The sequence below is a fragment of the Ictalurus furcatus genome, chromosome 17 (genome assembly GCF_023375685.1).
Source record: "Ictalurus furcatus strain D&B chromosome 17, Billie_1.0, whole genome shotgun sequence".
Classification (NCBI taxonomy): Eukaryota; Metazoa; Chordata; class Actinopteri; order Siluriformes; family Ictaluridae; genus Ictalurus; species Ictalurus furcatus.
The window spans coordinates 25,170,075-25,188,256 of record NC_071271.1 but is presented as its reverse complement, the minus strand read 5'-3'; the positions used below and the strand labels follow the sequence as shown (position 1 = coordinate 25,188,256).

The window sequence follows — 18,182 nt, the reverse complement described above, 5'->3', positions numbered from 1 at the left end:
AAAGGATAAGCGGTGTAGTAGATGGATAGATGGGATGATGTTGCTAAGATTTGTGCTGTATTGTACGTGTCTTTCATATTGCTGGTGTGGTCAAATAGAAATTTTAACCTCGGATGACTATAAAGTTGTATTGTATTGTATTGTATAGATTGATGGGTATTTAGAGTCAATTTGACATGCTGTTACACTTGTTTATATTATAGCACTGCTGAATTCTGAGTGAGAAGGTCATTTTCTATAACAATAACGCTAAGAGTAGTACTGGATGTCAAATCACAAGATTATAATATTATGAATGCACGTATTCTAACACATTATTGTTTCTATAGTAACAACTTAAACATTTTGTGACTTTTGTGGTGGATTGTCCACAAAAAAATGATTTTTTTTTTTTAAAAATGGTGTAATCGTTGATATGGTGATATTTTCCGTGAACAGACATTAAGTGAACATTTATATAAGTCTTAATTTTAAGTTTTCCCCACACAGGAAGCGCTTCATGGACAGAGGACTTTCCACTCGAAAGAACTTCCTGATTTATCAAGGCTGATAATAACGACTAATTTTGTTATACTGACTCCAATTATCAGCATAAACGCTAAATAAAATGTCTGTCTTTAGTGCCAGTTATGACCCAATGAAGGAATTAAGAGAATTAAACCCTTATACCCATGCCATTTATATATAAACACACTCAATCCAGAGTAATTAGCAGTCTTGAGTCGCTGTGTAGGTCTGAATGTGCAGAAAAAAGCTGATAATTCAAGGGTTGTGTTTGGATAATAGATTTAATAGGTGACTGCAGCGGTTTTAATGACATCGGTGGTACCGCATGATTGCGCAATGACAAAACATTGGTGTGTACCTACACCAGAGGTGAGAAAAGCTGTAGGGTTCTGTTTCACAATCTGTGATGAATATTTGTGCTTTTATTTATATTGTTTTTGCGGAGAACACGTGCGTGTGGACGCGGGTGTCTTCGGTTTCCGGAGCTGCCTTTAACCTCTATGGAATAACAGTGTGAGAGAGATGTAAACTGATCCTATGCCAGTCTGTGGCTGTGCCTAGAAGCATGTAATTTCAGAACTTTTACCTGTCTGAAAATGTAAAGTGGAACAGGATATGAGTGCACGAAATCTAAAGTTCTATAGGTTCTGCCTTTTGGTTGTGAGGTAAAGAGCTAGGAAAGATCCCTCTTCTGAAAAGTAATGTAATGTTATACTCCGGATGGGATTGGGAACGTGTGTGTGTGTGCGTGTGTGTATGTGGGAACAGTACAAATCTGAAAAAACAGTACAAATCCTCCTTGCCCACATTTGGATATATCATTAACTTTTTTTTTTTGTATTATCATTGAGTAAAAAAGTTTATCTAATATTCCTCCTCCTCCTCCTACTACAATCGCAAATTCTAATAATATTACCCAGACTACTCCTTCTATCACTACTAATGTTAATACCACTACTATTAATACTACTACTACTATTGCTGCTATTACTGCTAATACTAATATTTTTATTAATGCTATTAATGCTTCTCCTCCTCCTCCTCCTCCTACTACTACTACCAATAAATTCTAATAATAATACCGTCAATAATACTCCTTCTACTACTACTAATAGTAATCCCAATACTAATACTACTGCTAGTACAACTCCTCTTCCTCCTCCTCCTACTATTACCAGTAAGACTATATTTGAGGCTATTACTAATACTTCTAATACTAATACTCCTCCTCCTCCTCCTCCTACTACTACTACCACTAAATTCTAATCATAATACCATCAATACTACTACTAATAGTAATCCCAATACTAATACTAATACCATTACCATTAATACTACTGCTAACAGTACTACGGCTGCTATTACTGCTAATACGTCTAATACTAATAGTATGGCTACTGCTAATACTCCTCTTCCTCCTCCTACTATTGCTACTACTATTACTACTGATAGTACTACTAATACTCCTACTGCTACAACTACTACTGCTACCACTACTGATAGTACTGATAATGATACTACCAACACTACTACTTCTATTACTAATACTATTACTGCTACTACTGCTAGTACTCCTCCTCCTCCTCCTACTACTACTATTACCAGTAAGACTATGTTTGTGGCTATTATTAATACTTCTAATACTAATACTTATACTCCTCCTCCTCCTCTTCCTACTACTACTACTACTGTGACTAAAACCACTAAAAACACACTATTCTTACACCAAAAATACTACAGACCCACAACCATAAACCATACTTATACCCACCAACGCCAAGAAAATGAAATAATGTATACAGAACTATATAAAATGATTAACCACTTCTACATGCGTTGGTTTCCAAACTCACAGTCTCGGGCTAGACTGAATAATATGTTTAAATGCTAAACATGTCGTTGTTCCCCTGTTTCTCTCAGGCCATGTCGTCTGTGCTTTGTTGTGGCCCTGTGTTTGACAACGTGGGTCTCTCTCCAGACGGCTACCTCTACAAGTGGCTGGATAACATCTTAGCCTGCCAGGATCTGCGGGTACACAGCCTATCATTCATCACAATACTATTCTCAAAACATTACAATAACAAAGGCCATTAAGTTGGCTCATCCTGAGTCGAAATCTGTCAGTGGGAAATCTGGGTTTATGTTATTGTGCTGCTACGGAGTCTCAAATGCCTGGATATCCGTGCCTATAGGACATGTATTATTGTGAAAATAAGAGTGCATTTCATGGTAAAATGCCTGTGCTATCCATTCAAGTTTCTGCATGTACATCTTCATCGCTGACTTCAATCAGGATCATTTATTTGATTTAAGCATACACTGCTTAAAGAACAGAAACCTGTTCACTTGAAACTCACTTATAATGGAAGTCTAAGTTGTCAGTAAGTGTTCCATAGCATTAAATGAGATTTATGTCAAATATAGATTCGTTTTTTTTGTTTGTTTGTTTGTTTGTTTGTTTGTTTGTTTTAGAAATGCTGTCGGTAATTCTTTAACTTAGCATTTCTTCATGTTTTAAGTTATGCAATGCATTTATACAATTTTATACCATTAATTAGCTACAACCCATATTTATTGAAATAAGCACAGGGTATTTTTCCCGACATCTAGTCAGTAAAAGCACCTTTCTTTTACACTGACAAGCAGCCATTTTAAACACTTATTTTACTTTTACAGCCAAATTTCACACTGTAAATAGGTTCCACAAAAATCCCAATGGCTTCTGGTGATTTTCACCTAAACAGATCATAAGGATTAATCAGAATTATTTAGAAGTATGATGTTTCCTGTAGGTTCATCAGTTGGGTTGTGAGGTGGTGGTGCTCCTGCTGGAACTGAACCCAGATCAGGTCAATCTGTTCAACTGGACCATGGATCGCTGCTACACCAGCTCGTACCAACTCGCCTCGGGCTGCTTCAAAGCCATCGCCACTGTCTGTGGAAGAAGGTGGGTTTGGGAGTAAATCAAAACCACAGTCGAACTTTTTTATCCGGTAAATACAGTGCACGTAAGGGTGTGTTTCATCGACGTAACCTCCTGTAAGATAAAATACAGATGTGTCTAATGAGTCGTATGTACGGTTAGATTTGAAATGCATTGTACTCACTTTACAGGCATTCGTTGTGTCCAGGGTGCTTGTTTTTAAGATTTATTCACGTGCTTTATTTTTATAGCGCAATAAGTTTTATTCTGAACTGTAACAGTGACATTTAACAGCTCGGGGCTTTCTTGGAAACCAGGTCCGATTTGCTTATTAGGTAAAACGAAATTTGCATGGTGTAGCAGCATTCAAAGCGTGAACATGGCAATGATGGCATGTATTCATGAACATCCAGTTCGTTCGGAAAACTACATCCTAGAGCAAAATCCTACACGAGCTTCTGGGAGTTTGTGTAAATATACAGTATGTTCACTCACTAATGCAGAGGACTTCGATATAACTCATTCACATTATAACTGGAAATTAGTTACCACAGTTGTGTATGAATGTATGAATTATGGAAGAGTCCGGCGATATTCAAAACAGAATAGAATTGATTAAGCAATGCTCAAAAGACAAGTGTGTGTAATTAGTAGTCAGGGGACTGTGAGGGGAAATAAGGGTCATATGATTCTGAGATTTTCTATTTGTGGTGGTTGCTGTGCTGGCTGTGATGTGATGGGACTCACCAAGGATTCTGGGAGTTGGAGTACAAGATGGACAGAGATACAGTATGACACCTGGAAGTTATGAGAAGGATTTTTTGGGTGTTTTTTTTTTCTTTTAATTTAACTTTAAACACCAACCAATAATAGGGGGTGTGTCTATAATGAGTATGGTTTGGATGGAGACTCTGACACGTTCTTCTCTAATGTGTAATGTCGTGCAAATATATAAAATTATTGGCGTGAACCTCATTTTAATGCGTTATTTTTGGTTTTCCCATGCAGGAATTACCCTTGTGACATGGTAACCTTGCTGAACCTCATCCTCTTCAAAGCGTCAAACAACAGCAGAGAGATCTATGAGATTTCTATGCAGCTGATGCAGGTGATTATGGATTAAAAGGACTCATCGATCAAAAATAGATTGAGTTGTATCATGGATTAAATATGTCGTGTGTGTGCCCATGTTTGTGTGTTCCGTTGCGTTAGATTCTGGAGTCTAAATTGTGTGTGTACTCTAAGAGGATAGTGGATGAGAAGAGTAGCGGGATTCTGTATGGTACACACAGGCCTCTGCCCCCCCTCTACAGTCTTTCCGTGGGCCAGCTCTCTGCCCAGCTTGCCAGGATGTACCCGGAACTTACACTACCCCTCTTCTCAGGTGGGTGATTCATCCGGTTATCCATGTTAATGAGTTGCTATTTCGCAAAATACAAGTCTCACATGCAGGCTTACTTGTTTTCTCTGTCGTGATCCATGATCTCTAGAGGTCAGCCAGAGGTTTCCCTCCACTCATGCCAACGGGAGGCAGGTGATGTTGACCTACTTGCTGCCGTGGCTCAGAAACATCGAGCTGGTGGATGGAGGTCTACTGCCGGTTACCTCCAGCCCTGCCCACCAAGTAGAGGAGAAAAGAAGGCGGGGTCACTGCATACCCCAACCCTCATCACACCTTCAGGGTTCCGGCTGGGGCTCAGCACAAGCAACCTCGCTCGTCCTCAACAACCTAATGTTCATGACTGCCAAGGTAATCCATGACATCACTACGTAATATTACAGGAGTAACCAAAATTCGGGAAAATTATATTTTCCAAGCAAGATTACGTCAAGATTTTTTATTGGCTGCAAGCAGTAGAGACAGTACCAATACAGTTACAAGAGAAAGTTTGCGATCCCTTTGGAATTACCAGGATTTCTGCATTAAATATTTATCAAATGTAGTCTGATCTTCACCTAAAGCAGAATTCAAACAACACTACAAAATGGGTGCACCCCAAACAGTGCAGTATACACTTTTAGAAAGAAGGTCCAATCTGGGCCCCTAAGGGTTCACTGGTTGTCCCTCTGGAACGTTACAAGAGCGTGATCCTCTTCCGAACTAGATCCCTTTGGGGCAGCAAAGAACCATTCATTCTTAGTTAATACATTTCTAATAGTCTAAGCATGTTTTACTTCTCTAATTGTTCCTCTGAGGGAATTCTTAAAGGTTCTTCAGTGTAGAACCCGATAACAGTGTGTGTGCTTCTCTACCTGAACGTGGTCCAAACTAGAACCCTTTTTGGAGGCCGAGAACTCTTGATTATGTGAAGAAACCCTTTTTCTAAGAGTGCATCGTGAATATAAAACGAAATCAGACACAGCATAGGGTGGAAGAAGTTAAAAAAAAAAAAAAAAACAAACAAAACAAAAGGATGTGAAGCTTTGGGCTTCTCGAAAAACTTCAGAGTTTCAGTACATCAGATGAGAGTTGGAAGATGAAGATCATGTTTAAATCATGTTGAAAAATGTCTTAATGTTACAAATAACTGTGTGAATAGTTATTCGTGGTTATCTCGGACTTTGTACCGCTCTTCTTATAAATTCTTTAGACAGGTATCCGTATTCGATTCAGCTGTATTAGTTATTGACTTTGATTAGATTAGCACATCAGATATGTGCTTTATGTATTTAAATAAAATAAATCAATAAATTCTTGTCAGTATGGTGATGATGTGCCGGGCCTGGAGATGGAGCAAGCCTGGAACGCCGTGGTCTCCAATGAGAAATGGAGCAGTAACCTACGTACGACCTTGCAGTTCCTCGTCAGTCTGTGTGGCGTCAGCAGCGACACCGTTCTCCTACCACACGTGAGTCCTGTGCGACTGCACATTCTGGAAATATCAGTCCTGCTTAAACTGCATGCTTACCATTACTTCTAATAACTGAAATCATGCGTGTGTTCGTACTTGCCCATTGGCATCGCTAGGCACTTAACTAGGTTTGTTAAGACTGCTGTTGTCAAGGTTGAAGGGTGGAGGTGAGGATGAGTGTCATTTGGAAATGTTAAATAGCGTGTGATAACTCATGTTAGACAACATCTAATATTAGAGCCAGTAGCCCTGAGGTGCTCAAGCGACAACACAAGAATCCAGAGCATGTCAAACAACAACATGGGTGTATTTCCACGTGGACGCAAGCATGACTTGTGGGTATAATGCCCGTTGTGTAGCTAATTTGATTAAGCTAATTTATTCTCTGTTCTCACCAGTTTCTATTTTAATAAACAGAAATGTCCTGACATGGGAGGAGTGGCACAACAAGCAGCAGCCACAGTGACATTTTCAAACCCACTCGGGTCAAAACATGTGTTTACATTCCCACATTCGAGACCCCGTCGTAATTAAGCGCCAGTGCTAATGCGGTATTTTCCTGACTTCAAGCCTTAACTAAAAGCCTCAATCCTAACAACCCGGTTGTCCCTTTTTATAGCATAAATAGGCTACTTCGTCTACTTTCACACTACTGACTGACTGAATTATCTGATCAAACGGCTGAATGATTAACAGAATTAATAAAACATCTAACAATACTAATTCAGTGCAAACAAACTGCAATGCTAGAGTATAAAAAGACATCCTATGCAATTTTGCTTCCAGTATTGTTGCAAAAGTTTGGAGAAGGCCCACATATAGGTGCGATGATCAGGTGTCCACAAACTTTTGGCCATTTGATAATACATTTTTAAGATTTACCAACCACACCCATAGTCCTGACAATACCAAGAACATTTCATCAGCATCCACGTGCTCCAACATCACCATCTTGTCATTTAAATAGGGCCTTACTGGATGAAGCAGCCCATATCTGTCTCACTTATTAATCTCTCTCTCTCTCTCTCTGTCTCTCAGATTAAGAAGGTGGTGATCTATCTGTGTCGGAACAACACCACCCAGACGATGGAAGAGCTGCTGTTTGAGCTCCAGCAGACTGACCCGGTCAATCCCATGGTGGTGCACTGTGACAATCCCCCGTTTTACCGTTTCTCAGCCACCAGCAAAATACCCACTGCCAATTCTGGTATACACACACACGGCGTGAATGACAGCTGTCTTGAAATATGACTTTAATATCCACTAGGAAATGCTAGACAGGACACACAACCATGTAGAACAACGATTCTCACTCTCACTGCAAAATTCAAAACGATAATACGTCATCTCTACAGGTACGACATCCAGCAGCAATACAGTCATCGCCATCGAGGAAAACATTCCTGACCTTGATGACCCAAAAATGGCAAAAGAAAGTGAGGACAGGTATAGTAGCGACTTCTACCTTACACGCGTATCCACTTCAAATACCTACGGGAACAGAGAAACTTAAGGACAGTACCACCCACTAGGATTATTTTCAACATTGCTGTAACATGCGACATATTCCTGACAGGCAGGTCTGTGTGTTTTGTGTGTTTCTCTGCCATAGGCTTAAAAGTATGATGAGGGCTCATATCCGTCTGGAGTCCCGTTACAGCAACAGCTCCGGAGGCTCGTACGACGAGGAAAAGAGTGAGTGAACTTTAGTGAACTGTGCTGCTGTGTGTGGTGAGACTGACGGATGTCCTCAAGCTCAAACGCAGCCTGAGGCCTGGTTTATAGTTCTGTGTTAAATGCATATTTGCATTGTGACGCATACAGGGGGATTATGGGTAAGAGGAGGAGGCTGAGAAAAGCTTTGTAAAAATTGAATTTCTGTCTGTTTTTTGGGGTGCTCATGTTCAGCACTAGGTTTTTCTGTTTTGTTTTTTTTTACCCAGCCTACTAGGTTTAAATGTTATCATTTTATCGTGGCAGTTGTATACAGTGTTTTACTATTTAAACAGCTTTAGTCATGCTGTCCGTCTGATCTCTTTACCAATGGTATTGTGGAGAGGTGTGAATTGTTTGCCCAGCAGGGGGCTCACACCCCTTCCCTTTCCCAGTGGCCTAAGCCACTAGCAGCTAAACGCAGTCATGGTACTCTACACACAGAAACCCAACAGTGTCCTGATTAATCTTATAACAGACTTCCATCCATCCATCCATCTTCTATACCACTTATCCTCTTCAGTTTCTTTTCAGAACTGTGTAAAAGCTCGCATCAGTGGCAGTTGATCAGGTCATAAATATACAGTAAAATATACAAAATTTCCTCCCTGATATGCAGATGAGCCCCTCCCACCGTATGCTGGTTGGCTGATGAATGTCCTGGAGACCAATCAGCCGCTGCCTTTGCCCATGCCGGCTAACGGAGGTTGCTGGGCCCCTCTGGTCGACTTCCTGCCTGAAACCGTGACCCTGCGTGGGCCGTTACACAGGTCAGACGACACTTTTCATGTGCAGAGAACGTCCGCAACATGGTCATTAAACATATTTACGCAGCCGCCGCTGCTGAGTGCTGCTTGTTTACTGCACCCGATGTATATCTCTTCAGCGTCACTCATTCAAGGGTCGAAAGGAATGATGTTCGACGACGCGAAGTGTGTTGTTTGTATGATACACGGCTGGGAGGACGGTTTTAGAGCCTGTTTCTGTGTTGGTTCCTCAGGTGTAATATAGCTGTGATCTTTATGACGGAGCTGGTGGTGGATCACAGTGTGAAAGAGGACTGGAGTATACACCTGCCCCTTCTGCTCCATGCCCTCTTTCTGGGTGAGATATAATATATATTCTTTCCTTCTTTCTTGTTTATATGTGTATAGGGAACAGAACTGGTTTCATCACTAATGTTGCATGCAGTCGTGTGTACAGCACAAATCAATCTTGAATAGGTTTTTTTTTTTCCTCCATAATCTTGTGATTCTTTAGAGTCCATGAGGCGTGATGATACTCATCAGATGGAGCTTTGAAATTGTCACTATCTTGTTTTGTATTCAGTGAAATCTTTCCTCTGAGCTTGATTCGTGCTGGGTGATATCAAATTATCTTTCTACAGAAAAATCTGTGGAATGCTTGGACCTCTTTTTCTTTAGAGACTGCTATCACACACACACACACACACACACACAAACACACACGCACACACTTTTGAGATGCCAATCAAAGTTTCCCCAGACATGCGATTATTGTCACAGACAAAACAAAAATACTAACAAAGTATTCACCAAATATCTTGATTTTAGTAACTGCAGGTTTATTAACTGTCTGCTCTCGTGTTTTAATAGAACTTTAAATGCACTTGAAGGACAAAACGTTTAAGCCTAATGAAAGTTCTCAAATTATTGGCACCCTTCATTAAAATGGGTATAAGACATTACAGCTTACGGTTTTCCTCCATGGAGTAGTATGTACGTTCCAGTTTTCCGGTAATGTCACAGGGTTGTCTTATGGCTATTCCATAACATTAAATGGAACAGAAATCACATGGAAAATAATAATAATAATAATAATAATTGAAAGGTGCTAATATTTTCAACAGTTTATAGCTAATTTATTCACGGTGCTAATGTATGTCTTAAACCCTGTCACGTTAGAGATCCCCTTTTAGATCCCGCTGCATGAAGTTTAACTTGAATGTTGGACGCTGTGTCGTGTTTCCGACTCAGGAATGGACCACTGTCGGCCCGAGGTGTTCGAGCACTGTAAACATCTCCTCCTGCACTTACTCCTCACGCTCTCCTGCAGCAGGAGTTTCCCTCTGGTCTCCTCAGACCTGATGCACGGCAAAAGTCTCGGCACCCGTCCCAGCTACCAGACGGAGTCCTTCTACACGGGTATGTCAGTGTTACATGCCCCATGCTGCGCTTAGGGTTCTTTTAAATCATAATTAGACTGCCAGAAAGCAAGGGCAGAAACGGTTAGTTATCATACCTCTTGCTTGCTGTTTCAGTAGGTGTGGTTTTGTAGAATTAGTGCGACAGGAAGGTGCAGTTTGTGTACTGGCAAAGAAAATAGCTTACAGGTTTATATTATCACCGAAGGCGCAAATAATGTAAATGTTCCCCCCTAAAAAGGTTTCCGGTCTGTGTTCTGTTCCCCTTAAATACTAAGATTTAGGTATTTGATGGAACGCTTGTTTCTTTTTTCCTTATTTAATTGCCTATTATGGGTAAACCGTCATAAAACATTCAGTAACAAGCCTCTACATGTGAGCTCACTACAATAACATTGCAACAACAAGTATTTGTTATTGTTTACTACACTCGAGTTTAGTACCTGTTTTAAGTGCTTCTTGTGTTAGGTGTCCGAAGTACTATTCGTAAGACTTTTCAGTGGATCTCAACGATCAAGTGGTTCTCATGAGCTCTGAACGTCGAACTTCGATAGACCTGTGACTTCTCATGAAAAAACAACACCCTCATACTGCACTATTTTTAGAAGCACACCTTGTCAGTGACGTGACACGTTTTCCGAAGTAGCTTTAGACAGCAGTGCTATTCTCATCCGTCTGGATTGAGAGGCGAGGGCGTACTTATCGGACGAAAATGAACGCCAAGCCAAGAACAATCATGTGTACACGGCGGCTTGATTAGTGCCCTGATTAGAGCATTCCACTGCTCTGTTTTTATCTTCCTGCCCTAAAAGGGACATCTACTAGCGGCTGGTGTGTGTGAGACGAGGTCTTGGATTTGTCGCTCGGTCGAGCGTGTCCGGTCTCGGCCGAACTGACATTGATCATATATTATTCACTGTACGCTGTCATAACACTATGACGGAGATTAATACCCATGTCATGGCCTCGCCTCTGCTGCCGAGTCGCTTCGCCTCCGGTTGTGTCTCGTTATGTGAAAATAACCAGCTGACTCCGAGTCACTTTATCATCCACTGAGGTCAACCCTCTACTTAAACATACATAGATATAAATTCATTCACTTACTTCACTGAACTCACTTACTCTGTCCTTACATGATATCATATGTATATATTTGGTGTGCGTAATAATAATAATTGTGTGTATTTGTATCATTTTTATTTCATTTAACCCTCTTACCCCTTAGTTCCCACAGTATTATGTCCCACAACCCTATATTCCCCATAGAAACAGCACGCCAACCCTGAGTTCCCGGGCCAAAATTGGCCCCAAAATCAACATTTTAATTTGAACATTTTTTAGGCCTTGAAACAACTTATAATAATGTATTTGTGTAATCTTACTTTGAAAATGAAGCAGTTCAGTGTTTTTACTCCACTTGGAGCGCAATTCTTAACTAGAGAAATGACGAAAAAACGCTCGCTAAAATCCTTCTGCTCATTTAGAAGTACCATACGAGCATCAGCGTGGTCAGTGCCTTTGAATAAATGCATTTTAGCGCCAAAAGTCAACTTTCTGGTGGTAATCAGACCAGCAGGTACAGTTTTCACGAATGCACACAAACTGGTCGCATTCCCGGCAACGAAAAACAGTTTTTGATTCCTTGTGGGGGGTTGTTCTTTTCAACGGAAGGATTTGTCACTATCGGTTTCGGTTTCGACATGGCCTGAACTTACACTTCTGTCACTATCTAGGATCCTCGCTCTCGCCTGTGTGACTGTGTATGTTTTCTTTTTTTTTTCACTGTTTTAGATGTACCTGTGTTCACTGTAGGTGTAACTTTAGCTGGAACACGATTAGCTTTTCGCGTTGGCATTTTTAGTTCACTTCTACTATTACACCATAAGTTTATCGACAGCATTCACGCGTGGATCATCTTCATCGTAATGACGGCGTAATGACATAATCACGTCGTGACGTCATCAACCTTCCGGGTCAAACTATATTAATTAAATAAGTAAGGAATCATAGCAGAGTAATGCCGGTACACCGGCCTTACGGGGAAAACGTTTACACTGTAAAGCCGCTATATCGGCCTTACGGGGATTTGGCATAGACGACCAAGCCGGTATATCGTCCTTACGGGAATAGATCAAAGACGGGCAAGCCGGTTTTCCGGCATTACGGGGTTAGAGGGTTAATTGTATATGTATTAAATTTGAGGAAGACCACTTCTACATTTGTAGCATTTTGAAAACAATATAAACCCTTCATCAGTGTTTCGTGGCGTTACTGTATGTCTTAATATCTCAAAATAATGATGACGTTTCCTGAAAGCGTTTCCTGACTTAAGTGAACTGCTGAATAATTGTTTTTAATATTTATATTGCGTATATAGTGGTCAGCATGATTTGCTCACACCTCCGTGGTTGGGGGTTCGAATCCCACCTTCCGCCCTGTGTGTGCAGAGCCTGCATGCTCTCCCTGTGCATTGAAGGCTTCCTCCGGGTACTCCAGTTTCCTCCCCCAGTCCAAAGACCTGCGTTGTACTATGTGAATTATTAACTGACCATCACACGCCATCATTTCTAATCATTTCACACTCAGAGTAAAGACAACGAACGTATTTATTGCTGAGCACGACGGGCCAACATTGTAATGTAATCAAGTCCAAATCCAGTCCAATCCAGACTGTCCCAAGTACTCATGTTTATGCTCTCAGACCCTTTATAACTTTATCAAGTGCAGAACTGGAGATGAACTGCAGGACTTTTTCCCTTCATACCCATGTCGTGTCCCCAGGTGGTGTGGATTTCTTGCGAGACGCCCAGGCATCTCCGGTGCCTGACTCTGGATTAAGCTCCTCGTCTACGTCCTCGAGTCTGAGTCTGGGAAGCAGCAGCAGCAACCTGCCGCACTTCTCCACCGAAGAGTCGGAAACACTGGAGAGCAGCACTGACACTGACGAGAAGAGCAGCAAGCTTGTGGAGTTCCTCAGCACACGGTGAACGCTCACGTTCTCTAATAAATCTGTTCGCGTTGTCTGACACCTAGTGGTGATCTGCTATCACTGCAACTGTTTGGGACAAACCCATCTGTTGCTGAGAGATTTACCGTATGATCTCCCATGAATGCTGAAAAAGTGAAATGACATAAAAATATTAATTATAATATCAAAAGTATATGCACACTTTTTAATGTTTTGTCATATCTTTAATCAAAATTGTGACAGTTCTAAACGGTACACTTCTAACACTCACAGGTTCTCACCATATCATATCTACAGTAACACACGGTTTTTCGTATGTTTGTGTTGAACTTGTCCCTGTGTTAGTTGTTAAGTTGTTATAGAAGTGGTGCTGTGTTAGAACGAGCACATTCACACATCAACGCCATCTGGCCAGACAGAATCGATTCATCAGCAGCTCTGTTGTATAACCGTGGTTATGACATCATACATTTCTAATCAGATTGTGATCATATAAGCTAGACTTTTATGAACGCAGAGAATCGTAGATGTTTTACCGTACTCCGATGTGCCGAGCGATGAGCGTTATTATAAAGCACACGTCCTTCACGTACCGGTCTTAATATTTATGGTGTATTTCCTGTTATCTTTAGGCCATTTGGGCCGTTGTGGTGTCACGAAGATATCAGCCCTAAAAACCAGCACTCCAAAAGCACCGAGCAGCTAACCAACTTCGTGCATCACATCGTTTCTGTCTTTAAAGAGTCCAAAGCAGGCAAGACTTTCAAGCGCTTTCCATTATGACGATGATGATGTGGAAAGGATTATTAGTATAACTGTCATACATTCGGAATAAAAGCAACACTTGTACGATAGAGAGACGTAGTGTTTGCGCGTGACGTGTGTGTGTGTGTTTGCGTTCAGGCGCGTGTTTGGAGCAGCAGCTGAGTGACGTAGCTCTGCAGACTGCTCTGTGCAGCTCGTCCAGACATTACGCCGGCCGCGCTTTCCAGCTGTTCCGCGCTCTGAGGCAGCCGCTCTCGGCCCTGGCCGTGTCTGACCTGCTCTCTCGCCTCGTTGAGGTGGTGGGGGAACATGGAGAGGAGGTGCAGGTGAGACTGATTAAACACCAGATTCGATTAAATACTTTGTAATGCGATTTGTCATAACGGATAACAACAGTGCTTATTTTCTTCTCAGGGTTATGTCATGGAGCTTCTCCTAACGCTCGAATCTGTAGTGGACAACCTGGCCGAGTGCCTGAAGAACAATGATTTAATGACGGTTCTTACACGGTAACAACCACAGGCTCTTCACTTTACGCTTCATGTTCTGCTCAGGGTTTAGCACACGATGTTTTCTTTACAATTCTATTTCATAGCCGTTTTATAGCAATGCAGTTATAAGTAAGGAATAAAACATTTGGTGGTATGCTGTTATAGGACAGTAATCAATAACGGGGTGATGTGATGCTGAAAATGATGACGCAGAGTTACTGTTACCAACAGGAAGTTGATTATCTTCCTATAGCAACAAGTCGTGAAGTTTCATTGATCTTATACCGCAGCAATTTGCAAACACTATCACATTTTTATTCCTTAAAAAACAACGCATCATATTATTTTTTTTACTAATTCATCGTCACACATGTAATAAAGATTATGTCTAAACTTGTTACAAAGGTCACGAGCGTCAACTTTTTTGTAAAAATAAGTCAAAGCAAACTTAGTTTCTTGTGTAAACATTTTCAATATTCTCCCAGGGCTCCTTCTCCAGAGCTTCCTATTGATGGGAAGCTCACGATGAACAGGAAGAGCACCAGTCAGCTGGATTTGGTCCCCGGTTCAGGAACGGCATCCGAGCGAATCCGCCATCAGCGAAGCTACTCTGTGCCCAAGCGCTTCGGTGAGGCAGAGCGTTCCTCTGAAGTTCCTCGCAGTGCCACCCTGGACCGCCTCCATGCCCACGCCCATCGGCGCCAGGGAAACCTGTCCAAGCTTCGTTCCCACTCCTCCACCTCCTGCACTGATGATCTACTCTCCATGAACCACTCCAACGCCAACCATCCCCGTAACCTCCTTGCCACCATCTTCTGGGCAGCCGTGTCCCTCATGGAGTCAGATTTTGAGTTTGAGTACCAGATGGCGTTGCGGTTGCTAGGTAAGCTGCTTGCCCATATCTCTCTGGAGAAGCAAGAGTACCGTGAAAAGTTGGAGAAGATCCAGAGCCAGCTGAGGTGGATCGGATTCTCTGGGCTCCAGCAGCTTCTGATCAAGGGCTTCACCTCGACGTCCACCACTGAGCTCACGCTGCAGCTGTTCTCCCAGCTCACGCCCATCTCCCGTCTCCCTGTAGTGGACACGACCCAGTCCATAGGTGTGCTGTTAGCCTGTTTACATGGAAGATTTACCATTAACATGCATTCCTACTACTGTGGTCTCATTATCATACCGGTTGTATTATTGCTGACGCTACTGGCTAAAAATTGCTCTACTTCTCCTACGACGTGATTATAAACAGTATTACTATTAATGCAAGATGAGTAATGATGATGCTGTGTGAATAAATGATTACCATTAATACGACACAAATAATGCTGCATCACTACATAATAGCAAATGCCTAAGGTTGCATTACAAGTAATACTAATAGATTAAAACCGCTAGTATTACTCCTAATACTTCCAGGCTGCACTCCTGAACTGAACTGAACATTTCTAATAACAGTACATGGCAAACATAGCGTTAATGCAGCTTTAATAGTAGTGACGTAATATTACATTGCCACGCGTACGCTAATATAACCGTAATCTAGCAGTAACTATACATCTGTTATCTTTAATAACACGGTATTAATAGTCATGTTGTTTTAATCATATAGTTTAAGTAACGGTGCAGCCCAAACGACGTACTATTAGTGCTAATGTTGTTTTAATCAAGTAGAATTGGTAGCATTGCAGCATTAGTGAAGTAGTATTAATATTATTTCAGCTTGGGAAAAGTATCGTCAGTAGTATTTCACCTTATTGAAGTAGAATTGGTAGTAATGCAGCTTTATTAAATGAGTAATAGGATCAATGTGATGTTAATTATGCATAAAGTAGCGTAACCTTACTCAAGTAGTATTAGTAGTGATGTATCTTTAATAGAGTAGAATTAGTAGTGATGTATCTTTAATTAGTAGTTAGGTAGTTTGTCATGTACGTCGTATGGATAACAACGCAGCTGTGTTATCATGGAGTGTTTCAGTAGTACAGTCTTAATCATGGATTACGTATAAGCTGTTTCTTGTATGCTGTTGTTCTAGTATAGATCGTATGAGTGCAGTATGTTTAGTCTCGTTTTGTAAAATGTCCTCTTGCTGCTTGTAGGTTTCCCTTTGAACATCCTCTGTCTCCTGCCTCACCTGGTCCAGCACTTCGACTGTCCCACTCAGTTCTGTAAGGACGTGGCTGAGAGGATCGCTCAGGTCTGCTCAGCTGAACACAGACGTCATTGCGTAGCTCTTCCGAAGAGTGTCGAGATCTTCCTCTAAATATTCATCGCCCATTTCAATTTTCAGGTCTGTCTCGATGAGAAGAACTCGAAGCTGTCTAACCTGGCCCATGTGATGACCCTGTTTAAGACGCACTCGTACACACGTGACTGCCTGTCCTGGGTCAACGTGGTGTGTCGGTACCTGCATGAAGCCTTCAGTGAAAACACACTCTGCATGGTGACCTACATGGCCGAGGTAAACATGCGCTTTGCTTTTGTTATGCCTTTAAATGATCCTTTTTTTATTTAAAAGAAAAAAAAAAAGTCCAGTTAAAATACAAGAGAAAATAATGAATAAATGAGCAGTTAATTAAGCACTTGTGTTAATTGTGAAACCAACAACAAATGATATGTTAATCGAGGACAATTCCCCCATCAGTTACCAACCAGGGCGAGCAAAGCCTATCACGTGCTTCCTCCAATGCGTGTGAAGCCTTCCTTCTTTTCTTTTTTCATCTGTATACGTTGTAACATTATATCGACATGATATATCATCATGACGTATATATTATATGATATATTATTATTATAATACATCGATATTATCCAGTCTGTACAAATAAACTACATTAAAACAATATCAGTATAAAACATACTGTACGTATTATATAAACATAAAACTAGCTGGCTGTGTAACGTAATGCTGGTGTGATGCGATATGTTTGCAGTTGTTGGAAAAAGGCCTTCCCAGCATGCAGCAGAGTCTCCTGCAGATTATCTACAGTCTGCTCACACACATGGAGCTCAGTGGCATCCAGGCCAAGAGCTTCAACACCGACGTGCTCAACACCATCGAGAAGTTTGTTCAGGTTTGATGAGACCTTTTTCTCAGTCTCTCTCAGACTCTGCAGTACACTGACCCAGGCATCTCCGGTGCCTGACGCTGACTCTGGATTAAGCTCCCCGTCAGACATGTGGCTACAAAATATAGGATTGATTGATTTATTTATTTATTTATTTATTTTAACAGTTAAAAGGAAATGATAAACAATCATTTTCCTTGCGTGTCTCTCAAACACTTTTTCCTGTCTTCCTCGGTCTCTCTCTACTGGGGTACAGTTTGTTCTCGTCTTAAATGATCATAATCAGACTTCAGTTATAATCAGATTTCAGGTCATTGAGTTGTAATTACGACTATAAACCACAAGGTTTGCTGTTGGAGGTGTACTTCTTTCATTACTTCATGTAAGGGGAGCTTATGGCTAATTTTCATGATGCTACTTTAGCCTTATAGCTCATATTAAAGAACATATCTTGTCCGATCAAAATACATTCGCGGTAAGGTGGAAACATGGGAATTTATTTTAGGGCACGTTCACTCACACCTATGTTACTTTGAGGATGTTGAGAATACAGTTGAGGTCATAACGTTTACACACGCCTTTGCCGAATCTGCAAAATGTTCATTGTTTTTATTTTTTTAAATAAGAGGGACCATATAAAATACCATTTTGTTTTTTATTTAGCCCTAGTTCACATAACAGATGCATATATATATATATATATATAGAGAGAGAGAGAGAGAGAGAAAGTCCACAAG

The 18,182-nt window shown here is 41.1% G+C and overlaps 1 protein-coding gene across 5 annotated transcripts in view; it reads left to right on the top strand.

Moving 5' to 3' along the window:
• The window catches only part of frya (furry homolog a (Drosophila)), a 92,148-nt gene that overhangs the window by 56,092 nt on the left and 17,874 nt on the right, over positions 1 to 18,182 (top strand). For all 5 annotated transcript variants that reach the window (XM_053647750.1, XM_053647751.1, XM_053647753.1 and 2 more), the window contains 20 exons: positions 2,428 to 2,538; positions 3,300 to 3,454; positions 4,439 to 4,538; positions 4,643 to 4,814; positions 4,921 to 5,180; positions 6,133 to 6,279; positions 7,321 to 7,489; positions 7,638 to 7,728; positions 7,895 to 7,977; positions 8,615 to 8,765; positions 8,996 to 9,099; positions 9,993 to 10,160; positions 12,941 to 13,142; positions 13,760 to 13,881; positions 14,031 to 14,218; positions 14,307 to 14,401; positions 14,869 to 15,482; positions 16,477 to 16,574; positions 16,668 to 16,838; positions 17,311 to 17,451. In XM_053647750.1, the coding sequence (XP_053503725.1) occupies positions 2,428 to 2,538; positions 3,300 to 3,454; positions 4,439 to 4,538; positions 4,643 to 4,814; positions 4,921 to 5,180; positions 6,133 to 6,279; positions 7,321 to 7,489; positions 7,638 to 7,728; positions 7,895 to 7,977; positions 8,615 to 8,765; positions 8,996 to 9,099; positions 9,993 to 10,160; positions 12,941 to 13,142; positions 13,760 to 13,881; positions 14,031 to 14,218; positions 14,307 to 14,401; positions 14,869 to 15,482; positions 16,477 to 16,574; positions 16,668 to 16,838; positions 17,311 to 17,451 (3,342 nt within the window). The remainder of the gene's footprint in view (positions 1 to 2,427; positions 2,539 to 3,299; positions 3,455 to 4,438; positions 4,539 to 4,642; positions 4,815 to 4,920; positions 5,181 to 6,132; positions 6,280 to 7,320; positions 7,490 to 7,637; positions 7,729 to 7,894; positions 7,978 to 8,614; positions 8,766 to 8,995; positions 9,100 to 9,992; positions 10,161 to 12,940; positions 13,143 to 13,759; positions 13,882 to 14,030; positions 14,219 to 14,306; positions 14,402 to 14,868; positions 15,483 to 16,476; positions 16,575 to 16,667; positions 16,839 to 17,310; positions 17,452 to 18,182) is intronic.